The following is a 26,575-nucleotide window of genomic DNA, read 5'->3' as shown; positions in this document are numbered from 1 at the left end:
GGGGCACACCCACCATTAATACAAAATTGGTTCCCCTTTACCCAACGATGCTTCACACCAAATATGGACCAAATATTTTCATTCCTACAGAAGAAGAAGGATTTTAAAGAATAATTTGCTATGTTTCCCCTATTGGGCCCCGCCCCTCAGGTCCCTGGGCGGCCAGACCCATGGTTTATACAAAATTGGTACCCCTTCGCCCAAGGATGATTTAGACTTAATATGGAATAAATCCTGTCATTCCTACAGAAGAAGAAGGATTTTAAAGAGGGCCAAACCCACGGTTTATACAAAACTGAGTCCCCTTGGCCCAAGGATGGTCCAGACTAAATCAGGATAAAATCCCTTAATCCCTACGATAGGAGAAGGATTTTGAAGGTTTTACCTATTTCCCCTATTTGGCCCCCCCTATCTGCCCCAAGGAGCGCCACACCCACCATTTATACAAAATTGAGTCCCCTTGGCCCAAGGATGGTCCAGACTAAATTAGGATAAAATCCCTTAATCCCTACGATAGGAGAAGGATTTTGAAGGTTTTACCTATTTCCCCTATTTGGCCCCACCTATCTGCCCCAAGGAGCGCCACACCCACCATTTATACAAAATTGAGTCCCCTTGGCCCAAGGATGCTCCAGACTAAATTAGGATAAAATCCCTTAATCCCTACGGTAGAAGAAGGATTTTAAAGGTTTTACCTCTATTTCCCCTATTGGGCCCCGCCCCTCTGCCCCCAGGGGGCCCACACCCACCATTTATACAAATCTACTTGGCCTTTCAGGACTAGTAGTGTTTTAAGGGAAAAGTTGACAGACGGACGGACAACGGGGTATGGCATAAGCTTACCATGGTCCTTCGGACCAGGTGAGCTAATAATACCTATTTGAGAAAATACTCTGTCTTGTATCATGTGGTGGTCAATGTCTTGAAACATCTGACCCTTGGCTGACCTTGAACCATGGAGGGTGCTGTACCACAATTTCCCAGCTCATCTCCGCGTACTTCTAGATTAAATTTTATAACAATTTTTTTTTAAAGGAAAGGTGCATTGCCAAACTTTCATATCATACCAAAAACAATGTTTGTTTCTGCCTACCCTACCTAACATATCGTTTGTGCATACCTTAAACTTATTTTTGCCCTTTTTTCAGGGAAGCACTGTTAAAAAGCAAAATCGTTCTAAAAAATAAAAATTATTACCTACCTACCCACTCTAATATTTACAGGTAACAAAAGTCTTTTTTTTTTTGTTTGGCCACTATCAGGCTTGCTCGTAATATTCCTTTTTTTTTCTTTTTTTTTACAGAAGATCAAATGAACTGTTTGTGACGTCCCAGTTGGGACAGATCCGATTCTGGCTGCTGAAGACCGGCCAGGAACTCCTGAGGCAGACGGTGGCTAATATAACTTGTACCTCTGTGGCGCTGACAGAAGATGGCAGCAAGATCTACACTGGTAAGTGAAATCCCATCTTCGACACTCGACTCCAGGGGTTACACTCACTTTTGCACTCTGCATCCCAGAATTATGTCATGGCATAAAGTAGTAAAATAAGGTTGAAAATCGAGGAAAATTAAGGGATCTAATGGTGGCAGATTTTAATTGTAAATAGGATTACAGTCGCCTTCTAGCTTTGCTCTGGAGGGAATTTGCCTTTAGCTCAGTGGTAGAGCATCCGACTAGAAAAACTTGGATCATGGGTTCGATCCCCGGTGGAAGCACACTATTCTCTTTCCTGTTATACAATTAAAACAAGTTTATTTCGGGTGTATAATGGGTTATTTATGCAGGCTTAAATTTTCGCCATTTTGACCAAAAAATTGGAAAATTAAATTTACACCAATTATAATTTCACGATTTAGATATATGTGAAGGAACTTAATGTTCACAGTGTTTAAGCAAAGAAACAGGACACTCAGCATATAAACTATTGAAGTGTCAAATAATCAAATTAATAGGCTTTATGACGTATGTAGCAACGACAAGATAGTGTATTTTGTTAAACAAAATCATCAACACAATTATTTCATATGTGATATAATCTTATTTTCAAACATCATTACTCTTAATGTGTATGTATCGTCATTTTTACCCTTGTCATATTATTCACCAGATCATATTTTTGCGATCACGTTATTTACCAACGAAAAGAACATCACCCCCCGGAAATATTATGCTAAACCTTATTCATATGGGAGAGCATAAAAACTGATTGGGCAACTACCTGATTTCTAGATTTTTTATTCCAGCATGGAATGACGGAAAGATCCGAGGTTATGGTTTTGTGAAAGGAAAGGGTGGCGCCGCCCTGAAACTTATGTTTACGATACATGACGCCCACAGCAACGGCGTGACAGCTCTGACGTGTACACCGGATGGTCACTGCATACTCAGTGGAGGCGGCGAGGGACAAGTCCGCGTATGGTCAATCAGCCATGACTTCTGCACAACCAGTTTGGAGCACAACATGATGGAGCACAAAGGATCGGTCTCCGACATCAGGATTAGCAAGAATGGCAAAAGCTGTGTGTCATCCAGCCATGATGGAACAACCATCATCTGGGACCTAGAGTGAGTTGTGGAAGACATTTTACTTGAACCCGGATATGTTATTATTATGTATTTCATACTGTTATCATAGCAACACAAAATCCGTATAAAACATAATCCTCAGAAAAGGGGATTCCTTGGACTGACTAAGTCTCAAATTTGATTTAACCACAGTAAATGATTAAAAGACTGGTGTTCAGAATATGGCATTCACAGATATGTAAAAGTCAGAGCCTGTGTTCATGATACCATGCTCATGCTCAAGCATGGATTTTGTGCTCAAACCATCTTGTAACTAACTTAAATCATGTCAAAGGATCAAATTAGAGTCGCGTAGACATTGAAAACAGTATTCGGTTTTAAATGTCTCTTCTAATGTTTCCCAAATCATTGCCAAAATAAGATTTTATCATGAAATTAAGAACGGAACAAGAAATAAGGCTTGAGCACAAAATCCATGCTTGAGCATGAAAACGGGTTTTATGAATACGGGCCAAGGTGAAAATGAAAACTGGGGTTATAATACTAGATCACGTTTAAGATTAGTGTCATCGTACAATGTTTAGTGTGAATTTTCTTTAGAATAGGGAAATTCCTGTGTCAGAGTTTCTACCTTAGGTTATTTTTGGTGGCAGTGGTTGGCAAGTCTTTATTATTGACCAAGGACGCAGTCCGAGGTTAATATATCTTTTCTCGGGTTGATAAATCCAGGTATTGACTGAAGTAAAAAGGCTACAATTGTTTTATTATTTTACAAAACAGTAATGTAAGCAATATGAGAAAAAAAAAAAAAAAAAAGCTTCGGAAGTGTGACGATGTATTGTTTGGAGACACATCATAATTCTATTTTTAGAAACACCCAGTCCTTCAACAAAAAATCACGCGCTCCAAGTCAATATCGTTTTTTTTATCGGTCGACACGTGATGCATTCCTGGCCAATCACTTGTCGGGAATAATACGAAAAAATAATAAATCTGTATATAAGGTGATATAATTCCCCCCTCGGGAATAATATGAAAAAATAATAAATCTGTATATATGGTGATATAATTCCCCCCCTACGTCCTTACTTGTTGAATCATAATCATGTGGAGGTCAATTATTTGTTATATTGACTCAGTATTACTAATTTTAGAAACATCAGGTCAACATTCACTTTGTGATGTCAGTTTGTAATGTCACAATGCTGTCTGCCAAAATGCTGTACATTTTTCTCTTGACAATTTGCTTGCATTTTGTCTTGTGTGATGACAAAAGCATAATATTTTCTTATCTAATACCACAATTTAAAGACTGTTTTTGGTGAATATGTAATTTTGGACCTGAAATGTGATATTGGCCTCAATTTTCGGCTCGGTCACTGAAACTTTCTCAGGTCTATATAACCACATATTCACCTCAACAAAAGATTTCTAAAGAGACGTACTAAAGTAATGTGTGAGGCATTATAATACACGCAACAAAAAACAATTGTCATTCGCTTTTAATTTGATAACACAATTAAAGTCTGGAATGTCAATATCGCATGAATCTAAATTATAAAATCATGTCATGTCAAACTATAAAATGGATTTCAAGGTTATGTACTTTAAATATGTTACAGAAAGAAGCGCCGTTCCCAGATTGTGTTTGCAAACACATTGTTTAAGTGCGTGTGCTTTAACAAAGAGGAAAACCAGATCATGACTAGCGGTACGGACAGGAAGTTAGTCTACTGGGACGTCTCGTCAGGTTCACAGGTTCGTGAACTTGACGGATCAGCGAGTGGCTCCATCAATGCTATGGATATTACAGCAGACGGCAATGTCGTCGCTACTGGAGGGGACGACAAAATTCTCAAGGTATGTCAACATCCATTTCATTTTTGTGTTTGAACAAAGTCCAGCAATTTGACACAAATATTTCAAGTACACATACTTAATGAACTTATTTAAGCAGTATGGTCTTATTTGAGCACTTTTCACTCAAATTAAAAAAAAAAAAAAAATGCTTTAATTTTCTATGATATCACAAGGTTTTCTTATCTTGGAATTATTCATTCTAATAACTGAAAGATTTCAGTCTGAAATGGCTCATAAAACGAAAAATCACGTTACCTCATTTTGAATTCAGATTGTCATATTCCGTCTTTTCGTATTGCAGAGTTATCTGCACTTGTGAGAAGGTATTGATTGTTACATCATTTGTTAGTGAGAGTAACGTCATCAATTTTTGAGAAAACGACGTAATTTTTTCACACAAACCAATGACGTAACAATCAATACCTGCTCAAAAGAGAAGATAACTCTGCAATACGCAAAGACGGAATAGTGACGACAAATGACAAATTCTCTCACATATTCATGCTTTTATCATTTATACAATTTTTGTACAGAAACATCGCTGTTTGTGCATGATTTTACATAAAGTTTTATTTTATTTTCACAGTTATGGGATTACAAAAGAGCGGAAATAATATCGGTGGGGATTGGACACAGCGGAAACATCACGAAGATCAAGGTTTCACCTGGAAACACCCACATCGTTAGTGTCAGTGAGGATGGCGCTATCCTTGTCTGGAAATTTCCCCAGTACCTTGTCTAGAATCGAACACCTAGCAATCTCAAGTGCTTGACACAAATGAAACTTACAGAAGCTAGCCTTTAAAACTCAAGGAAGGAAGCACAAATCGAGATCCGTTGACATCACAGGGGAGAATATATTTATATTGTCAGACTCAATTTTAATCAGTCACAAATAACACTCTTGACAAGTCTTGGCTTTTGAAATGCCATACACACTTACTGCCCAAACTGTTACTTAAATTTGTGAGCAACAATTATGACAGAAGTGGAATCCCTTCTGATGGACCGTATGTTGAGTTTGCTACTTATAGCTCAGCATTATCCAAACATATTAAGATAAATATAAAATGAAAGAACAAAACTACTACATATTATATATATATGGACTTCAGCTTTCAAAATGACTTTTGACATTTTAAAATGACTTTTATGTACGTAACATTATGTGACTACTTTGAAACTTTCTGCTCATAGACAATTTCTCGGAGTTTAGTTAAGAAGATGACCCGATAGGACCATGTTTTTCGTTAACAAATACATATGCTGCAAAATCACATATTTTTTGTTACCATTAGTCTCAATGTACATTTTGTATATTATCATTATATATTACTTGTTTCAATTTTCACCAACAAGAAGTCAATTGAATGGAAAAATCACCAAGATTTATGTAGAGTAATGAAAGAATTAGGGAAAATATGTTGCCTTAACTTGACATATTAGGCCAAACAAAAATTTGTATAGTTTCTCAGGCCAAAGTTTGCAACAACTAATAGCAATATGGATATTTAAAAAACAACCCAAATAATGAAGTGCATGTCCCTACATGAAAAATGATGGACAAGTTTAAAAATGTTGGCAAATAATTTGGTATATGATGTTCCAAGGTAGAATGTTCTTCCACCCAAAGGTAGTTTGCAAGTTGGCAAAAATCGTCTGCCTTTTTCTTTTATTCTGCAACCTTTTTGGTTGCAGTTAATGGTGATCCGTCCAAAATTTTTGTGATAACAGTTTATTTATATTTTATACACAATGTCATGTATATTTTGCCAAATGTACATTAAAACTTATCATGATTGATCTGTGTACAGTTATTTATTACTAAATGACAACTTTCTTTTGTAAATTATTATTTTACTGTCAAGGGTGTACATTTCAAATATAAAATATAGTTACAACTAATTATAAAGAATACAAATGCACTTTACCATGGTTTTTGTTACCTTAATTTTACAACAGCTTGTTCCTTCAAGAATTGGGAAAATATAGCCTTATTTGTATTGAAATTTAGGAGAAAATCCTCAGTTTTTGGTTATTTTGGGAAAATAAGGCAGTTTTTAGCTAGGGGAAACAGCCTGTATTCGGCAGTAAAACTGAACAAAAATAATCAGTGTACATTCTCAAACTTCATCACATCATCAATCTTTAGGTAAAGATGACCATGACAACATGGTACTGGGTTTACCGGTTTAATCGAAATTACGTGAACTAGTTTCGACACATTAGATAATGACAACACTTCTGTAACAGGAGAGGAAAAATGCATGGCCAGACCGGGGTTCGAACCTTGGACCCTTCAAACTCTTGATGGACACTCTCCCAAATGAGCTACCTTGTGGCTGACGATCGACCTAGTCCAGTTCCGCTACTGAAACTCGTTAATGCAATTTTGATTATGGATAACTCTACTACTACTGCCAGACTCGTGGTATTCCTTGTGCAATTCATCTGCTGGGTAACTCAGCACTTGGCTGAACTCTTTGCATGTACATTGGATCTCCAACTCCCCATATTTATCACATTGTTTGAAAAAATTCTTAATTCAATGTATAGATAATTAAGATTGAGTTTTACATACTTTAAGTTGAAGCTGCATAAGTAAGAACCAGATTCTGGAAACTGAATACATTAATAATCAAAGTTTAAAAAATTATAAATGGACTGCTAGAAACTTGTCTGTAAGACAAGAATGGCCCGTTACGCCAACTAAAGCAAGGTCACAGAGGTCAAGGTCAAAGTTCAAAGTTACCAAAAGTCATAACTGGCTACGTTATAGAGCATTAGCAGGCGAATTAGATTGACACTAGCTGCAGTATTTTGTCCATCACTGACCTACGATAAATTCGAAAAACTTTACAAAGGTCACAGAGGTCAAGGTCACCAAAATGTCGGATAACATGTTCTACAGCATCCTCGATACCCTACCCTCACTCAGCTCTCTGCACCTTGGAATATCATATATGTCGTTGCAAAGCTTAAGGCTCACTGCTAGCTATTTGATTGGTCTTGGGTAATAAAAACCTGACCAATCACTAGGCTGATACCTTCCTTTGAAGGATACAGAGGAGCAACATCAGACTTCAAAGCCAGCCAATTTTACCTTCATGTGACCAAAATCTTCTTTTCATGTACATCAAAGGATTAAACTTTTATTCTTGTGTCATCAACAAGCTTAAAATTTTGTCATGGGGTGCATAGAGCGAAATCCCTGGGGTATCGAGGATGCTTATAAAGGGGCATAAGCATGTTAACTTACAAAACCTTTAATGGCCAGACATATGTATGGGAAAGAGTAACACTATTTTCCCCACACAACTTCATATTGGGGCATAATAAATGCTACACAGTTATTTTGATGAGGGCAGAAAAAATAAATAATAGAACAGTTGAAATGTATTTTGACCATTTATTTTTTCTTTATTGCATAAAATTATCAGATTTTTACTGTCATAACTCAGTTATTTCAATCAATATTCCCTCTCTCAGACTTTATGAACTTTCATCCATACAACGATTCGTCTTCACATTTGCCTCTCACATACAGCCAACACACATTGATATAAATAGAATACCATTCTGACAACCTCCTAATTGGTGTGTGTGATACCTAAAGGACTATCCTATTCTTTTAACATGAAACGTAAGTGGCACATCAGCAAATATATTTCTTCATTGGAAAACCAATGACCTATACATTTCACAACAAACTGATGCGAAAATGATCATGCACATGGCATTTAATACATGTCAATCACATGACCCTTTCCTGCAGAACATGTTTGTTGTAATTGAACAAAGGTATAAAATACAAACTTCATGGGATGTATCTTTCAGTTTCTGAACAATTATTTTTTATCGAAAACGAGTTATTGTAATAGGTTAAGTAATACTTGTTGCTGTCTGAAGTAGTAATGCTCAGTCAAAAATTAAGAATAAAAGACGATATTTCTCACAAACCTGAAGCATCACCAGGAAAATATAGAGTTGGGTATTCCAATGACACATTAGTACCCTCAGGCACAGGGACCTGATATATATTCTGCTATACAGCTATATTAGGACCTAAACTGAGGTGTTCAGAATTTTCTTTTACATGTTTCAGAAGTTAAGATCAATTTTCTGTAAAAATGCCACCCCAGTAATGGTACACCATATTCTAATATAGCTGTCACAAAATCTCAGGTCCCTGTGCTTAACTCAAAAAATATTCCCCAGAGGATCAATTAATAGAATGTATCACTCTAGTGTGATGACGTGATAGAGAAATTTCAACCCCAGGGAAAGAGTTCTGAGGTTCAGCATGAGGCTGTGACAAGTGCTGAAGTTAAAAAAATCTTATCCTGAGGTTTAGAATTTCTCTATCATCATCCTACCGAAGTAGTGATTGATTATTTTTCTCCCAAGCATTATTTTTTTTTTCCCCACATCAAATACAAGTGGTGATTTCATGGGTTACAAACGTTGATTTCATTAGATTCCATAATTTCAAGCAAATCCTAGTTATCTTAGGTGATCTGCTATTGTTGACGTGACGTCATAACATTGTTTACTTGAAGTGATACTTATGTTATGACAGGGGAATTCCTTTTTTTTTTTTACCCTAGGGTAAGACAGAGATATCTTCCCCTGACATGAAGTGTAGATATCACTGTCTAATGGGAGAGAAAAAAAGAGTCACTTCATATGATGCTGGCATAAAAACCTCATCTTTTGAACATTTTGAATAGTTTTAATAAATTAATATTAAGACAAAAGATTGGAGATAAAGCCCATTATGTGGTGGATACGAACATTCTGCCACTAGCTGTAGAATTTTGGGCAAGAAAATCCATCTCCCGACACCTATACATATGATACACTATTTGTTATTTTGAGCAAGAAAATGTCCTTGGCATTCAGCTGTGCTTGCAACCCAGATTTCCATAGATATAGATCAAAATACATTTTTTTATCAAAAATTATTTAAATTGTATGTTATGACCAGGTAATTTGCAACAGATGTTTGTTATCAATATGAATATTAATAACTCACTTCTGACATAATAATAGGGTAATTTGCTTATCCTACTCACATATCCAATATGAACCCCCATATAAGCCTCTATCTGAATATGTATATTTACACAGATAAACATTTAGTCGTGTCTATATTTATAACTTGTTCATTCTGCAACTTTTATTCCATGCATAAAAAAACATCGTGTCTATATTTATAACTTGCTCATTTTGCAACTTTTATTCCATGCATAAAAAACATCCTTAACTCATTCACCCCTGAAGACACATTTGAACCCTTCCAATTCAAAGGCTGGAATAGCTCATTATGAAATTTCAGGGTTAAATGAGTTAAAGCCACTATTGCGAAAACAAATTTTCAGGGGTGAATGAGTTAAAACCACTATCGCGAAAAAAAGTTTTTATGAAAATCAAATAGATATTCGACAATTCAGAGTCAGTTGAAATTCAATATACTGCTCAGTTTTACAAGAAATACTGCTGGCCTTAAAGCAAACCAACTCAAAAACGAAATTTTCACAGAACAGACTCTAATATTACAACACAATCATCTTCTTTCAACCCTAAATAACAAACAAAAACACATACTCTCTTAAATAATATCACAGTACAATATACATCTACATGTCATTCAGCTAAAAATAATCAAATACTGTAAATTGGGATATCTTTTTTGTAGATTGATTTCTGTGAATTTCTCGAAAATAGTTGTAGTTTTATCTTTACTGGTCTCGCTTTTTGCAAATTGGGATTTTGCGCAAAAACTTGACTACCATAAAAAATATATCGCAATTTAAGATTTGAGAGAATTGCACTTGTATGCAATTCAAAATGAGTAGAGGGGTCCACTTAGGAGTAAAAGTAGATTTAAGTGCTGACTCAGTGATTTTCTTACCCCTCCCCCCCCCACCCCCTCCCTTCTTAAAGAATCTTCTTAAGTGACCAGAATTCGCTGATTTATACAGATTAACACTAAGCTATCCACCCTACACTACAACAATAGGACCTTTTAGATTACTGATAAGACCTTGTCAGCTTTTGTTAACACAATTCAGGTAATCTGGTACTTTAAAAAACAAAACGTTCAGAATAATTGAGGGTTATTTTCTTAGTCGGTAAATTTGTACATGTTCGCTCCAGCGAATTCCTCAAAAATTGTATTGATTAATGTATATATATGCTAACTGTATTGATTGTATAAATTGTGCCTTAGAGTGGCTTATTCTAGCTAGATAGGGCGCTGTATCAAATGTTGTATATTATTATTATCATCAAATAATTGCAAATTTGAATCTTGCGAGAATATATGCAAAAATATAACCGCAGTAAAAACATCCCAATTTATGGTAGTTTGTAGAGGATTTGACAAAAATTGTAAAATTCAATAATTATACTATCACTGTTTTCCTTTTTCTCTCAAACATTAAATTGAACATTTTTCCAAAGTTCAACACTAATTTTCCTGCCATTCACAAAATTGTGTCCCTTTTGACCTGCTCAAGATTTCCCACGAGGCTAGAATTACTGTTGACCCATGAAGGTAGGATTTCTGTCAAGAGTCACCTACCCTTGGTATGACAGGTGTGACATCATAAGAAAAACGACCAATAAGATGGTGTAAAGGAACTTTTAAAATATGACGTCATATGACACAGCTTTCTACAGCAGAGAACGCAAATTATACATTTTATTGACAGGGTGGGAAAATTTGAATAAACCAATTAATCTCCATTTCTCCATGACAACTGCTTTTAAAACATAAGCGTTTTTTAAATGCATTTTTTTTCCAATGCAAGTAATCAAATAATAGAAAATGCTTATGCAAAAATCACCATGCAGGTACATGTATATAAAACACACTTGATGACATGCTTTATACTTATTTCACAGCAATCTGTGGTTATTCATGATCAACCTTCTACTGTGACGTCACTTTTATTACTTGTTGAAATTTCAGCCTACTCTTCGTGTCATGCAGACTATCATCCCCAAGCTTGGGTCCTGCAGTAGTGTACCACTAGTTTTCCATCGCTTCCAAAACACTGAAAAAAAGATTGATTTTTTTTTTTTAAGTTTCAAAGTCTTGCCACTTTTCATGGTATATCATACACAGCCCAAAAAATATTCCAACATCGGTCAACAACATCTCTGAGGAGAAACTTTTTCACATTTCGTCCAGTCAAAACCTGGAGCAATCTTTCGGAGGACGTTGTAACCGCTTCAAATATCAATACTTTTAAGAACAGAATAGATAAACTTTTGCCGAATGAAGATTTACTATAATTATAGGGCGAATGTAATAAACAATGAACTTTAACTTTATATTAAACAACTGTTTCATTTTTGAGTCCAATGTAGAGGAGATCTATTGGCTCCTGTATTGGAAACTAACTTTAACTTTAAATTTCACTTATAACTTGAAAATTCTAAGTTTCAACTATATGGGTCACTTGCAATACGATGTTAAGGTCGAATTAGTGTATTGATAAACGGAAAAAGGAAGTACATCCCTAGTTGAAAATCCAATGTAGGGAGATAGGATCACAATTTCCGCATATTCTAATGAGTCCATTGTTTAATCTTAAACTGATGAATATTGTATGTTTATTATTGACAGAACAGTGTGTTCTCTCAACATTAAAGTATTTCAAAGCTATACCGGCATTAATTCAGTTTTTTTTTTATCAATGAGTCACATGTGTCCATTTTTCTGTACTTCAGGAAACCGGCTATCTATTTCACTACTGTGAAGTTTTTCAAGAAAGATAACTCTTACATGCAATTACTATGTGTATATGGTATTATTATAAAAAAAATGATCGTTTATAGATAATTTATTTTACACAATTTCAGCATTTATTAAATTGTTATACATTAATGCAATACTAATCTATGGCAGTATCATTTTTATTGACATTATTTTGCAAAAAATGTGTCTTTCATTTTTTTCTAAAATTCACTCCTTTTTACATAAATATCCATTTAAAATCCTTAAAATTCCGACGACCTGTAATTTTTTGGTGGCAGATAATTTTCTTTACTTCAAAGTAATATAACTACAAAATTTGAAGAAATTCTACTGAGAAATTGTGACACAAACCTATTACCTTAAAGCTCTGAGAGACATTACTGACAGTCAAATAAGTAGTTACAGAAGACAAAGCTTATTCTATAATCGATCAATAGTTAAGTACTTTCGGTCATTGGCCAAAAGTACAGAATCCAGCATAATACAAAATTGTGATCACACCACATGGGATGAGGTCTGTCACTTAACAAATTCTTATATCTTATATCACCAAATATACTGACATATATGATGCATCACTGCATCTTTGGACATATGTCTGCAAGTTGAAACATGTATACGTAACTTAGTGGCAAGTTTAGGCCACATACCCTAGCTCTACAGCTAATGACATAATATATCAAAAGGATAAACAATCAGACTTTCAGCTACAGTTTTAGCATCTATCAAATAAATACAGAATAAAAAGTATCGATTTTCTCTTTCCCTACCGTGCGTTTTTTCTGTTTAAACCATAACCCTGGAAATTGTTTAAAATCTTATTTATAGCAGATAATGATTAGAAGCTGATTCTATGACAGAGCCTTTTGCAATCAAAACATAAATGTAGGCCTTACTGGTTTTATATAATGTGAGAATTGGAAATATTCATCAGTGTTTTTAGAAGTGTATCTTAGTTAGCGGGGATACTTACATCAAACACTGTACCAATCTCTGTATCTGGTGAAGGGGCAAAAGACTGCTGTACATAAAGAAACTGAAAAAGAGAACAACATCAGAACAGTTATAAAAGATCAACTTAAATATATTAAATCAACAATTGATGATTTGTGGTTGGTAGTTTTTCACAAAATAATAAAAACAAGACAATTCGGCGAATTATAGTCCCCCACCGAATGTGAAATGCACAGATGATAAATTTGTACAGGAACTAATTCTATATATGAATGTTTGACAGACCCACCGTATTCAATAAGGAATAGTGTCAGTGCTACTATTGCAATCAAATCTGGTGGATGTTTACTGGTCAGTGGTACCGTTTTACTATTAAATTGCATCTGGTGACACTATGTATGCTTCTTCTTCAATGCAAGTGAACCCATGCCCCAAGCAAGAAGTTCCAGTAACTAGTAGTGTAGGAGATAGAGCCCGGACAAACTTTTTCTTTGATGCAGGTCAAAATGTAGGTCAGAGTGACCTACTTTTAATACATGACACACCGCCTCACCAAGGGGAACCCATATCCTGAGTATGAAGTTTCAGTGACTAGTAGTGTAGAAGATAGAGCCCGGAAAAACTTTTTCTTTGATGTAGGTCAAAGGTCAAAATGTAGGTCAGAGTGACCTACTTTTGATACATGACACACCGCCTCACCAAGGTGAACCCATACACCAAGTATGAAGTTCCAGTGACTAGTAGTAAACTATAGCCCCCCTGGTTCCTGGTGGGGGACTAACAAGAGTATCAGTGGAACTGATGATGTATGCTCCCAAAACTTATTTGGAAGCTTTTCCTGTGTGTGAATTTTGCTTTAGGTTAGAATTTTGACACATATTGGTAAAGATGTTGAAATGGGGAGTTTGGAACAAAATAATGTTTTAACATACATACATTATAGGTGTCTGATATTTTAGCAAAGGGCAATAACTCTATTATTAAGGGCTGCAGACCCCTGAACAGTGCACATCACTTAAGTGTGACTGATGTACACACCAAGATTCATGATCCTACCTTAAATGCAGGCAAAGTTGTGCTCCGGACACAACATTTTAGCCAAGGGCAATAACTCTGTAAATATAAGGTTGTTGGCCAAAACTTTGGCACAGTGCACATTGCCTTAGTATGACTGATGTACACACTAAGTTTCATGATCCTACCTTAAATGCTAGCAAAGTAATGCACGGACAAGTCATTTTAGTAAAGGGCAATAACTCTGTAAATAAGGGGTTGTTGCCCCTATAAACTTGTTATTATCACTGAAAAATGACAAACCAAAATGTCTTACCATAGATTCCTTTTGATCCAGTTTGAGATATTTCTTGATGAATTCACTGATCCAGCTCACTCTCTTGTTTCTTTCTACAGCCCATCTTTTCTTTTTCATGATCGGGGCATCACCAGCTGGCTTCAACAATACATCAACTAAAATAGGAAACAACACCTCAAGTGAAATAGGTCACAGCACTAAGACTCAACACAGAAAACAACACATCAAATAAAATAAAACATTTAAAGTAAAAAGGGAAAGTATATATTAAAACAAGAGGCCCAGGGGCCTTAATAGCTTATATATATTTTACATTATTGGGGGTGGGAGCTCGAGGCACACCCTCAATTTATACAAAATTTAGTCTTTTGCCTAGAGATTATACAGAAAAAACGGTGATAATCCTTCTAATTCATACAAATAGAGACAGATTTCAAAGATGTACCCTTTTTTCAATATCGGGCCCGCCCTTCCTGGAGGCCACAGCTTCAGTTTATACAAAACTACATGCCCATCCCCCAAAGATGCTCTTGAACAAGTTTGGTTTTTGGTTAAAAATACTTCCTTCCATTCAGAGACGTATAAAGCCATACGTAGTATATACGTCTCTGTTCCATTGGTTTAGAAGCCAAGGAGAAGATTTCTAAACATTTACCCCCCCCCCCACCCACCCCACACACCTATTTGGCCTCGCACCTCTGTCTCTGGAGTGGAGGGGGCACATCCACATCCGCCGTTTATAAAAAATTGAGAACTCTTCGGCCCAGGATGCTCAAGACCAGGGACGTATATACTGTCCCTGTCAAGACTAAATTTGGTAAAATTCACTGAGCAGCTAAGGGCAAATAGCGTTTTATAGAAAGTAGGCCGAGTTGACGGACGACGCGCCACGACACAAGCCGATCTGGCCCGTAGGCAAGACGAAACAAAAATGTATAGCTGGAACAGGAAACAACACATATATTAGAATAAGAAAACATCAATCAAAAAAGGAAATGAAAAAGGAAACAACTAAGTAGATTTGCAGCTCAACTTACTTTTAGATTTTGCTTCAATGGCAGTGTTGGATGCACCTGCCTGTGGTTGCTGTTCTTTGTTTTCTAGTTCTTCATCGTTTTCTGTCGGCTTTTTATCTGCCGAAGCTTCATCAGTTGGTTCAAGATTGGTTGTTTCCTTTAGTTCCGTGTCATCGGTCGACATTTTTCTCCCCAGTTATCAACGTATATTTGGCGCTTGTGATAGTCTAATGTTGGTAACCGAAGCAAGTGCCTGTGTGATCACGTTGAGTGTATAAACTTAAGAGTGTAACCCGGACCCCGATTCCGCCCCTCTCTTTGAAAATACACATGTAAATTGTCTTTGATACCTATATAAAGAGACCACCATCATTTGTGATACTTGTATAAACCAGTCTTTTATACCTGTGTATAGAGACAACTGTCCTTTGTGAAAGCTATAGGGACCAGTCTTTTAATTATACCTGTGTATAGAAACCACTGTCCATTATGACACCTGTAGAAACAAGTCTTTTTATAATCGTGTATAGAGACCACTGTCCTTTGTGACACCTGTAGAAACCAGTCTTTTTATACTTGTGTATAGAGACCACTGTCCTTTGTGCAAGCTATAGGGACCAGTCTTTTTATATGTGTATAGAGTCCAATGTCCTTTGTGACACCTGTATAAACCAGTCTGTTATATCCATGTATAGAGACCACTATCATTTATGACACATGTGCATACCAGTCTTTTTTTACCTGTGTATAGATACAACTATCCTTTATGACACCTGTAGATACCAGTATTTTTTTATACCTGTGTATAGAATCCACACACCTTTGTGACACATGTAGAGACCAGTCTTTTCATACCTGTGTATAGAGACAACTGTCATTTGTGACAACTGTAGAAACCTTTTTTTAACCTGAGTATGAGACCACTTTGCTTTGTGATATCCGTGGAGACCAGTCTTTTTATACCTGTGTTTATATACCATTGTCCTTGTGACACTTGTAGAAACCAGTCTTTTTATACCTGTATATAGAGACCACCATCCTTTGTGACCAGTCTTGTTATACCTGTATATAGAAAACCTCTCTCATTTGTGATACCTGTGTATAGAGACCACTGTCGTGTGTGACAACTGTAGAGATCAGTCTTTTTATACCTGTGCATAGAGACCTCTATCCTTTGTGACACATTTAGAGACCAGTCTTTTTATACCTGTGTATAGACACCACCATTCTTAAGGACACCTGTAGAAACAAGTCATTTAATACCTGTGTATATAGAACCCAATCCTGAGTGACACGTGTAGAGACCAGTCTTTGTATATCAGTGTATAGTGACCCCTTCTCTTTGTGACACCTGTAAAAACCAATCTTTTTATATCTGTGTATAAAGTCCACTATTCTTTGACACTTGTTTATACCAGTCTTTCTATATCTGTGTATAGAGACCACTATCCTTTGACACTTGTATATACCAGTCTTTCTATATCTGTGTATAGAGACCACTATCCTTTGACACTTGTATATACCAGTCTTTTTATATCTGTGTATAGAGACCACTATCCTTTGTGACACCTGTAGATACCAGTCTTTTTATAACTTTGTATAGAGACCACTATCCTTTGACACCTGTAGATACCAGTCTTTTTATATCTGTGTATAGAGACCACTATCCTTTGAGACACCTGTAGGAACGGTCTTTTATACCTGTGTATAGAGGCCACTATCCTTTGAGACACCTGTAGAAACCAGTCTTTTTATACCTGTGTATAGAGGCCACTATCCTTTGTGACATCTGTAGAAACCAGTCTTTTCATACCTGTGTATAGAGACCACTATCCTGTGTGACACCTGTAGAGACCAGTCTTTTTATACCTGTGTATAGAGACCACTATCCTTTTACACCTGTAGAATCAGCCTTTTATACCTGTGTATAGAGACCACTATCCTTTGTGACACGTGCAGAAACCAGTCTTTTTATACCTGTATATAGAGACCACTATTCTTTGTGACTTCTGTTCAAACATTTTCTCGAAGATAAGCGACAATGCATCATGGAATATGTTTTAATGGAACCATGTTGATACCATCAAAAATGTTTAAAGATGCATTTCAAACTTTAACCCCAATAAAGAACACCTTAAAATTAACAGACAACCACCATAAAAACCAATGTAAATTTATTGAAATAATTTGTATTTCTGAAGTTATGTTCCGTGACCAGGTGAAATGCTGTGCTGGGGGCCTTCGACATGGTATTTCAGTGAGATAGCACTATAAAGTGGGCATCTGATCCGCAATACCACAAGGAGACAAATACACCAACAAACCCTGCCTCCAGCACACATACACACTAGCACGCACACTTGAAGAAGCTTGCATGAAGCCTGTGATACTTAATCCAGTATGGTCAGGTGCTATGGGTAGGTAGATTAGATTGTCGAGTTGTATATTTTGTCTTTCGCCGTGCTTGAGAATATTTTCTTTTCCGGCATGTTCAATGGCAGCAACTGTTATATTTCATATAACTAAAACATCTCAAATTTGATAATTGATTTAATCTGATGGGGCCATGCTAAAGATATTGTTTGTTTGCCCTTTAATGCATGCTCTCTTCCACACTTTTATTGGTAGGTATAGCTATAGGTAGATGTAATGCTATACTTTATTTTCCATCGTCACCATTGATTTCAATAATTGTTAAATCTACTTGAAATTAAAAATAAATTCAATGTAATGCAATGTTGTGTCCAGATCTGCGAACAAAGGTCAAAAATACCAATTTAACTCCGACAACCCTGAAGACACATTTAAACTCGTTGGAATATATAGTTAATTATGAAATTTCAGGGGTGAATGAGTTAATTGACCTTAGCTGTTAATAGGACATTCAACCATGTACAACCAACCAACCCATGATTCAATGATAAATGCAATGAGGAAAAGTTGTTTTGTTTAATTATTTTTCTTTCTGTATTACTACAAATGTTTTCCTGATTTGAATATCTAACTCTTAATTAAATTCTTTGTCAAGTCCGAGGTCCATGAACATTTCTGTAGGTCTTTGAGAAATATGTAACACATATACTTATTGTCTATGGTGTGTACATTTTTAATTCTAAAGACTATCTTTTAAAGATCCTCCTCAAATGTGAAACCTACAACTGTTATCATGAATAACAGATGAAGTGTGTCTAGGTAGATCCTCCTCCTTTTTGACAATACTAAGCTGGTTGCGATAACATTTTAATCCAATCTCCCCCGATCAAGTTCCCTGCATTATGACCAGAAACTCTTTGGAGTCAACATGTTGAGTATCAAGTAGAACCCAAATAATTTTTCTTTTGATAAAATGTCCCCAAAAAAACACCCGAACAAACAATTTGATACGTAAATGATGGATTTATTTGAAGTTACATTAATTTCATTTAGTAAAAATAATATACAATGTATACTAATGAAAATCAGAAACACTGGTAAAAGACATGGAATAAATACATTACTAACATAGCTTACTTTATTTTTTCTTAAATAAAATATATAAAGATGCATGGTTAATATTATTGTGTATACAAAGACCTTATTTTCTTTCCGCAGGCAGATACACATAAATTGGTATTTGCCTCTATCAGACTAATTTTACCATAATATGTACATGTACTACATTTTGTATTCCCGGGTATCAGCATTGGTGAGTACTGATATCTTTGTTTCACAGGGAGACAATCCTTGTACATGTTTAATGGTAAGACAATTTAAATTACTTAATATTTAATTTACTTTTCATTTATAATAAAGGACAATAAGTCTGATAAAGCCTGTTTAAGGGACCACCTGTATATAGTGATAAACTGCCTATAATGACCCTTTTGCAGTGGTCCCTGTACATGATTATCATGTGTCCAGCACTGATTTTTTTGTTTACAGAGTTACTCCCCTTTGAATTAATTACCCTTGTTTTCTGATAAATATTTTTTATAAAACAAATCTTGCCCATAACTGATTTAAATTCCAACAACCAGTATGTTCCTGCAGGAGAAAAATGTCGGTTAGCATGCACAATGGTAGACTAAAACTATTTACAAAACATATTACACTGAAACCTGTCTAATCTGACATCCTGTTTATAAGAAATTGTATTACAGCTTATGTCGGACATGACAGTATGTAAAACAAATACTCAGGCAAACTAACACAGGTTTAATCATAATAACAAAATATTAGCAGTTGATTCACAACTCAATAATCACAAGCTATGAGCATTATGAAAGTAAAACGATTGAGCATGAGTTGATTTTTTTCCCCATTCATCACCGTTGTGTTATGTGACATTTAGATCCATTTTCATTAAAACATTGGTCAAGTGGTCAACAAAGATTGCTGGGGAAATTTATATATTTCAAATAACATATAGATATTGCATTACCTAATTGTATAATTTAAAATTCATTTAAATCTCAACTCTGACAATTGCTTTCAAGACAATAACCCTTTTTAATTTGAAGTACCAATCTAGATTTTTTCTTCTGAAATAAAACTTTTTTTCTGAAAACTTTATTAAAAGAATTTATTAAAATGATCAAATATCAATAACTGTTCAACAAATTCTGCAGGATTCGTCCATCATCCACTCATTCCAAGCAGTACGGAGGTAGACCTTCATGGGCTTGTTCACTCCAATAAATCAATCGATAATTAATCGGCGTTATAAACACCAAGCTACCTTTGATGCTACTTTTCCAGTTTTGATACCGGTTATTTTCAGGATTTTTTCCCCCCAATATTTTTTTTTCAAATCTGACCCCAAAAACGTACCTGCCCACTATACCCTCAAATTTACGGTAATTAATTTTTCTAATTAACATAGAATTTATTGCCCATGGGAAAAAATACCTTGATCTATACAGTATTTGCAGCACAGGGGCCACACATATACACCCAAAATATTCAGGGTGTGCATAATTGATCTACTCTTCCAAAGAACATTTTAATTTTTTAGCCTCAATTTCTGTGGCGTCACCACCTGACCTTTTGACAGATACCAGTCCGACCAAATTGCAAAAGTCTGGTTTTGGAAGCAAAAGGAAACTTAACAATTGTTTTTTCTTAACCTCAGTCAAAAATACTCTGCACTTATACATTAACCTCAGGACCAAATAGTCCAGCAACTCTGGTATACATTGCACTGCTGTCTTTGAACATAATGATTTATCACTATTTAAAACGGACTGGTATGCTGTGCATCATTATATTTATTTCAGACAGCAACTTCTGGCTTGGTTGCCTAAACTGAATGTGCTAATATTTGTCCGTTTGCAGTAAAACGACAGAGGTTGTTTTGTAAATGTATAGTTGAAGGACAAAGCGTCAAGATGCTGGTACCATTTCTGCTTGTCGCTCCTCTCTCTGGGCTCTCTCTGAAAGCATCAAACATAATCATTATTAACAATCCAATAAATATACATATATTCTTCTATCCATGTATTAAACACAAAAAGATTAAATCCACATACAAAAGAACACCAGTTTAAGTACTTCAATACTTACTTTTCTCTTTTTCTTTTTGTATCTCTGGTAGCTCGTCTGTAGGCACATCTGGCAGTGCCATGTCTTGCTGTAGAGAGAAAGGATGTAGATTTAATAAACCGTTGATCGACATAGGACAAAATAACAACATCATCAAATCAACTTTAAGGGGTGTGTGCTTTTTTTTACTTCTTGGTTCTGCAAGATCGATACATTGTGAACAAGGTTACCGCGAGCGGTATATAATACGCCCGTCACACATTGAATGAGCAGTTGTTTGTATGATTGAAATATATGAAGTATTTGTGAGTAATTGATATTAAAAGAGAAATCATTCAACATAACTGGTAGATCAATGAGTGCAATACAACATCATGGAACGCATGCATCGCATTAATGAAACCAAGGGTAATAACTCCAGTAATTACGGTCGGATAATAGCGGTTATCGAACTTGTCCAAGCTTTCATGGTAATTATCCTTGTTGTGAAGTTTGAAGTTAATCCGTTAATAATTACTCGAGATATCGAGCGGACACTGTTTCGGCAAGTCCATAAAGGGGCATAACTCCACAAATTATGGTCGGATAATGGCAGTTTTCTAACTTGTCCGAGGTTACATGGTAACTAACCTTGTTGTGAAGTTTGAAGTTAATCCGTTAATAATTACTCGAGATATCGAGCGGACACTGTTTCGGCAAGTCCATAAAGGGGCATAACTCCACAAATTATGGTCGGATAATGGCGGTTATCGAACTTGTCCGAGGTTTCATGGTAATTAACCTTGTTGTGAAGTTTGAAGTTAATCCGTTAATAATTACTCGAGATATCGAGCGGACATCGTTTGCCCGCCCGCCCGTATGGACAGTATGCAAGTTCATGTAGCACAACCAGTGAAATGTATGTGTGACATTTTCTAGTGCAATATGTACTCTGACAAATGACTGGTGAAGCGTCACAAATAAACTTATCACTAGTTGTGCTACATGAACCTGTATAAGATCCGTACTTCCTGACCTGAAGAAAATGTTTAGAAATATCATAATGTGTATATAATACACAGTCTTCTCCCTCTCTCTCTCTCTCTCTCTCTCTCTCTCTCTCTCTCTCTCTCTCTCTCTCTCTCTCTCTCTCTCTCTCTCTCTCTCTCTCTCTCTCTCTCTCTCTCTCTCTCTCTCTCTCTCTCTCTCTCTCTCTCTCTCTCTCTCTCTCTCTCTCTCTCTCTCTCTCTCTCTCTCTCTCTCTCTCTCTCTCTCTCTCTCTCTCTCTCTCACACTCTGATAAAACTACAGCCTGAAGTAGAGCATCAACAAAGTATGAATGTCTCTAAATTCCATATGAAATTTTAACGCTTTCACCCCTGTGTAACTTGAGTAGACTCAACCATGCATTGATATGGATGAGTCCATTATAGTCTACAGTGGTGAAAGGGTAAAGGAAGAATGGAGTAAATTTCAAGTGCAGATACCTTTGTTAGTTCATCTAGCTCAGCCAGTACGTCTTCTTCGTCGTCCTCTGTCAAACCGCCCGCTAAAAGGTCGTCTATCTCCTAAAAGGGGAACAAAAGGAAGAATATTTAAGTAAATATAAAGTATTGTTCTAGTACATCCTCGATCAATTTTATGAATTGTTTGCTTTCATCTTATTTTTCGCTGATGTCCAATTTACGTGAAAACCAGATCAATAAGAAGTAAGATGAATTAAAAGTAGTTTCTAAGTAAAATCTACCATGAGTCCAAAGTATTACTAAGTATTTTAAATCTGTTTTTGCCCGTTGTCAGTATAATGTGATCGGGCGGAATACTGTGCTTGGTGCCTTCGGCATGACATTTCAGTAAGATAGCACTATAAAGTAGGCATCAGATCTGTGCTTTCACAAGGACGCAACCACAACAACATATCCTGTCTCCTGCATACACACCACACATGGAGGCACATCCTTAAGTGACCTTAGCTGTTAATAGGACACTAAACAAAATTAAACCAACTTAACCAAAACATTGCTAACGATTTAACTTTCACCTTTTCTGCTACCGTAAGGAGGGCAATTATTTCATGACAGCGAGTCAGGGGCGTAACAAAAGGGTTTTCAATGTGTAAGCCCAATGATCAAATGTGCTGCCAAAGGCAGCACTCCGAAGCGTGCAGCATGAGGAGGGGGAGGGTAAGGGAGGGGATCTCCCCCCTTCCCATTGTTGGAGTCTGGAGGGTCTCCCCCAGGAGAAGTTTGTTTTCTAGAATGCCTGAGACGAATTCTCCTATGTTCTGGCCTCAGTTTCAATGGCCCTTTTAAATCAAGAAAATATAGTTTTTCCCTAATATTTTACAAATATTTTGCTTTTTAATATTTTATATCATATAGTCTATGTTGCGGGGGTATTTTTTGGTAAAAAATGATGTGTAAGCCCGGGCTTTTTTGCTACATAGGTTGTTACGCGTCTGCGAATACAAGTACAAAAAATACCATATAAAAAAATTACATGTAAAGGGGCAGCATTAACCTGGGCAGATACAGATTTTCCAGCGAAGGGGAAATATTGGACAGGACAAAAGTTTCCCTGAATATAGTAATCTGCTTCTGTGGTAACATTTTCAATTCTTGCCAGTTGCTATTCTTATGGAAAATGTGTCTTTTGAAAGAATGAAAAACTCAATTTACCTTTTGATATTCTATAGACTCTTGTGTTTCATCCATCAGTTTTTCCACATCTTCAATCGACATGATCTGTAAATTAAAATAAAATAGTAAAAGTAAAATGTATTCTACATAATTTTCAAATTCAAAACACCATATGACTGTGCTGGCCACCAGTGCATGTGTGTCTGGTTAACTATTATTTGTGGCAACCCTCATTTTGTATTATGAAAAACATCAGTTGACAACGTACAGAATATTTTGAATGAAAATTATTGATTGGTCTTTTTTTCGGAGTTCCAAGGCAAGACTTAAACAAATGTTGTTCCCAAATAGGTAGATAGATCAGAATATTTCCAATCCATTTCAAAGAAAGATATCTCATTTAATATGCAGTTGTATGAAAATGTTCATTAATACAACACATTACACATTCTGTGTGATTGTTATATATTTGAAAAATTCAATTTTACCTCATGTAATTTCTTGAGCGATTCATTTCCTTTCTTCAATCCCTCGAAGACCTTGGCTTCAATTTGAGAAAATTCAAGGTCATGCACCTGGAAATAACAAATCACAACAATTAATAACAGCACAAAATCCCATTAGAAATCAAGAAGGAAAAAATACTAGGCTTTAAGTGTGGGGCATTCTCAGAACAAATAATCTAACAATTGAGCTAGTATGGACATCACACAACATACTGTTGCCAGCCTCAGAACACAACTACCACAGACTGTACTTTACCAACCCTCTATACCACGTGCACAGACTGTACTTTACCAACCCTCTATACCACATACACAGACTGTACTGTACCAACCCTCTATACAACGTGCACAGACTGTACTGTACCAACCCTCTATACAACTTAATATCCTTATCGCTGATGCCACAGGATTACCCTACAGAACTCACTGATGCGAGGACCTTTTCTTCTTCGGAACTTATCCTAATCTAACACTCTAGAACTGCTCACATGCTTATTGACTTATACATATACTCTATTTACAACAGTTCTGACAATTTAATCATGCTTAATATTCTTTCCATTACAATTTCCATTCCTTAGGAGACAGAACAACGACCTTACAGTTTTGCTTATTTGAACACTTTCGATTTGTTTAATTTCATGTTTACTATCCCTTATTTCTGTTCCTTTAATCATTTCGTAAATACTGTAATACTACAACTCATACATTCACGTAAATTTACTATGAAACTTTTATATAATCTATAATCATGCTGCAATTATTTAGCACTCATTTTATTATGTACCAATCAAAAATGGCTAAACCTTTTCACCCTACCAGACTGTAACTCTTAGCAACTTGATGATGTCACAGTTATTCTTTATTGTTCTAGTCACATGACCTTTATTGTCATTGTACCATACATGTAGTTGCAAACATCATGTAACTGTGCTCTGAAGACGGCCTCCCTTTGGGCGAAACATGTCGGCACTTAGGATGAAAATCAAACATTACGTTTTGTACCGAATTCAGTGGTGTTGTTGCTCATCATTTCTATTTTCAATTGAGCTATCTAGTTACTTACAGTTTATACAGTCTAGTTCATTTTTGATTCCTCCGACAATTTTCGAGGTCTCTGCTTCAAGGATTACACTGTTTACTAACTTAATATTCCAAACAATGTTGTCCCCTTGCCATGTGAAAACAGTACTTGCAGTTGCTGTTGGTAATATGGGAGTACACTGGGCAAGTGTGATCTCTGAACTTCGGACAGACATTCTAACAACTGCATTTCACTAACTTGTTAACCAATTATGAGAAGTCCATTTTACACAACCAATAAAATTATTCTATGTGACGTTTCGATGACTAGTACGATATATACACTGTCGCCTTCATCAGACAACTGACCAATGAAGTGTATGCACACAAAGGTGTAAAATGTGTACGAGTTGTTAAACAATGATCGATCCTGTCCAGGGAAATTTCACATAAATAATTAATGACCAATCTAGAGTAACAAGAATTTGTACAGAAATCGTTTTCTTGAGTCAAGAACTTGAATAAATCCAGAGTCCAATTAATGGCAGCTAACATCGCAGTTCTGTTTATCAAAGTAGGCCAAGGCAAAGTTGTTCCATCCAAGACTCAAAATTCTGTTTTAGAAATCACAGAGTAGTACCAGGTATGCCACAGAGGACTTGGAACGGGAAATGTTCTTACCATTTGTTCTATATTCTCCAGCTGTCCGTCTGTTTTTTCTATAAGAGACTCTTGGAATCTTTTCTTCCTCAGCATCAGTTTAGCTTTACTGTAATGATATGTAAACAATTTTACAGTAAAGGTTGAATCAATGAGGAGAATGGATTAGAAAATGAACCTTACTTATATTAGCGCTCTTGGATATAAAAGATATCTAAAAAAAAAGATAAATAAAACATATGATGACGATGGCTGAAAAAAGTATCTTCCTGCAAAGACAGATTACTCAGTAATTCAATTTGGAAATATCTATCTTGCACAAACCTTTATCCTCACATGCACCCTACCACAGGTACAGGAAACAACATGATTGTTTTCCTCACATTTGAACCCTATTATTAAACAAGAGACCCATGGGCCTTAACGGTCACCTGACATCCGATTCAAATTAGGACTGTCATCCAGGGGCCAATTCATACTTTTTGTCGGTCCGAGTGACCTTGCTGCATCGTCCATTAATTTTTCCTTGTGAACACAATAATTTCAGTAAATATGAACTGATTTTGATGAAACTTTGTATGTAGCTTTGTATCAATGAGATCTTGGACCAATTTGACCATAGCTGACATAGGTAGCAGTGTACAGTAGAGGGGTGTGGCCATGGGTGATATTTTTGTTAAATGGCTAACCCCTGTATAATGATATGTAAAAAAATTATAAAAATAAAACTGTACTAAAATTGGTATAAGCATGATGAAGTGGGCTATGTGAGTTCACATTTGTAAAAAAGAAAGAAGATTTCTTTGGTT

General features: G+C 35.9%; 3 protein-coding genes across 4 annotated transcripts in view; 1 reads left to right on the top strand and 2 right to left on the bottom strand.

Moving 5' to 3' along the window:
* Positions 1–6,190, top strand: part of LOC110455651 (cilia- and flagella-associated protein 52-like) — a 14,711-nt gene extending 8,521 nt beyond the window's left edge. The window contains exons 9-12 of the mRNA XM_021505898.1: positions 1,304–1,452; positions 2,247–2,568; positions 4,152–4,389; positions 4,976–6,190. Coding sequence (XP_021361573.1) covers positions 1,304–1,452; positions 2,247–2,568; positions 4,152–4,389; positions 4,976–5,131 — 865 coding nt within the window. The 3' untranslated portion in view covers positions 5,132–6,190. The remainder of the gene's footprint in view (positions 1–1,303; positions 1,453–2,246; positions 2,569–4,151; positions 4,390–4,975) is intronic.
* Positions 6,191–8,240: 2,050 nt separating this feature from the next.
* LOC110455652 (ubiquitin-like protein ATG12) lies at positions 8,241–15,654 on the bottom strand. The gene is made up of 4 exons (XM_021505899.1): positions 15,461–15,654; positions 14,442–14,578; positions 13,131–13,193; positions 8,241–11,450 (listed from the first exon to the last, which is right to left on the bottom strand). Exons 1-4 carry the CDS (start codon positions 15,621–15,623, stop codon positions 11,391–11,393), a joined length of 423 nt encoding a protein of 140 aa, XP_021361574.1. The 5' UTR covers positions 15,624–15,654; the 3' UTR covers positions 8,241–11,390.
* Positions 15,655–18,815: 3,161 nt separating this feature from the next.
* Positions 18,816–26,575, bottom strand: part of LOC110455678 (charged multivesicular body protein 6-A-like) — a 13,283-nt gene continuing 5,523 nt past the window's right edge. For both annotated transcript variants that reach the window (XM_021505947.1, XM_021505946.1), the window contains exons 4-9: positions 25,788–25,875; positions 24,066–24,152; positions 23,617–23,682; positions 22,426–22,506; positions 20,981–21,047; positions 18,816–20,850 (exon numbers count right to left, since the gene is read on the bottom strand). In XM_021505947.1, coding sequence (XP_021361622.1) covers positions 20,801–20,850; positions 20,981–21,047; positions 22,426–22,506; positions 23,617–23,682; positions 24,066–24,152; positions 25,788–25,875 — 439 coding nt within the window. In that variant the 3' untranslated portion in view covers positions 18,816–20,800. The remainder of the gene's footprint in view (positions 20,851–20,980; positions 21,048–22,425; positions 22,507–23,616; positions 23,683–24,065; positions 24,153–25,787; positions 25,876–26,575) is intronic.

The sequence above is a fragment of the Mizuhopecten yessoensis genome, unplaced genomic scaffold, assembly GCF_002113885.1.
Source record: "Mizuhopecten yessoensis strain PY_sf001 unplaced genomic scaffold, ASM211388v2 scaffold8361, whole genome shotgun sequence".
In the NCBI taxonomy this organism is placed as follows: domain Eukaryota; kingdom Metazoa; phylum Mollusca; class Bivalvia; order Pectinida; family Pectinidae; genus Mizuhopecten; species Mizuhopecten yessoensis.
The sequence above is the reverse complement of the archived record's forward strand: the minus strand, read 5'-3'. Positions and strand labels throughout refer to the sequence as shown.

Excerpts from the sequence above, each read along its gene's own strand:
- LOC110455652 (XM_021505899.1), bottom strand. The coding sequence starts at position 15,623 with ATGTCGACCGATGACACGGAACTAAAGGAAACAACCAATCTTGAACCA. Across the intron at positions 14,579-15,460 it reads CATTGAAGCAAAATCTAAAA|TTGATGTATTGTTGAAGCCA; the intron begins GTAAGTTGAGCT and ends TTCCTATTTTAG. Across the intron at positions 13,194-14,441 it reads TGGATCAAAAGGAATCTATG|TTTCTTTATGTACAGCAGTC; the intron begins GTAAGACATTTT and ends TCTCTTTTTCAG.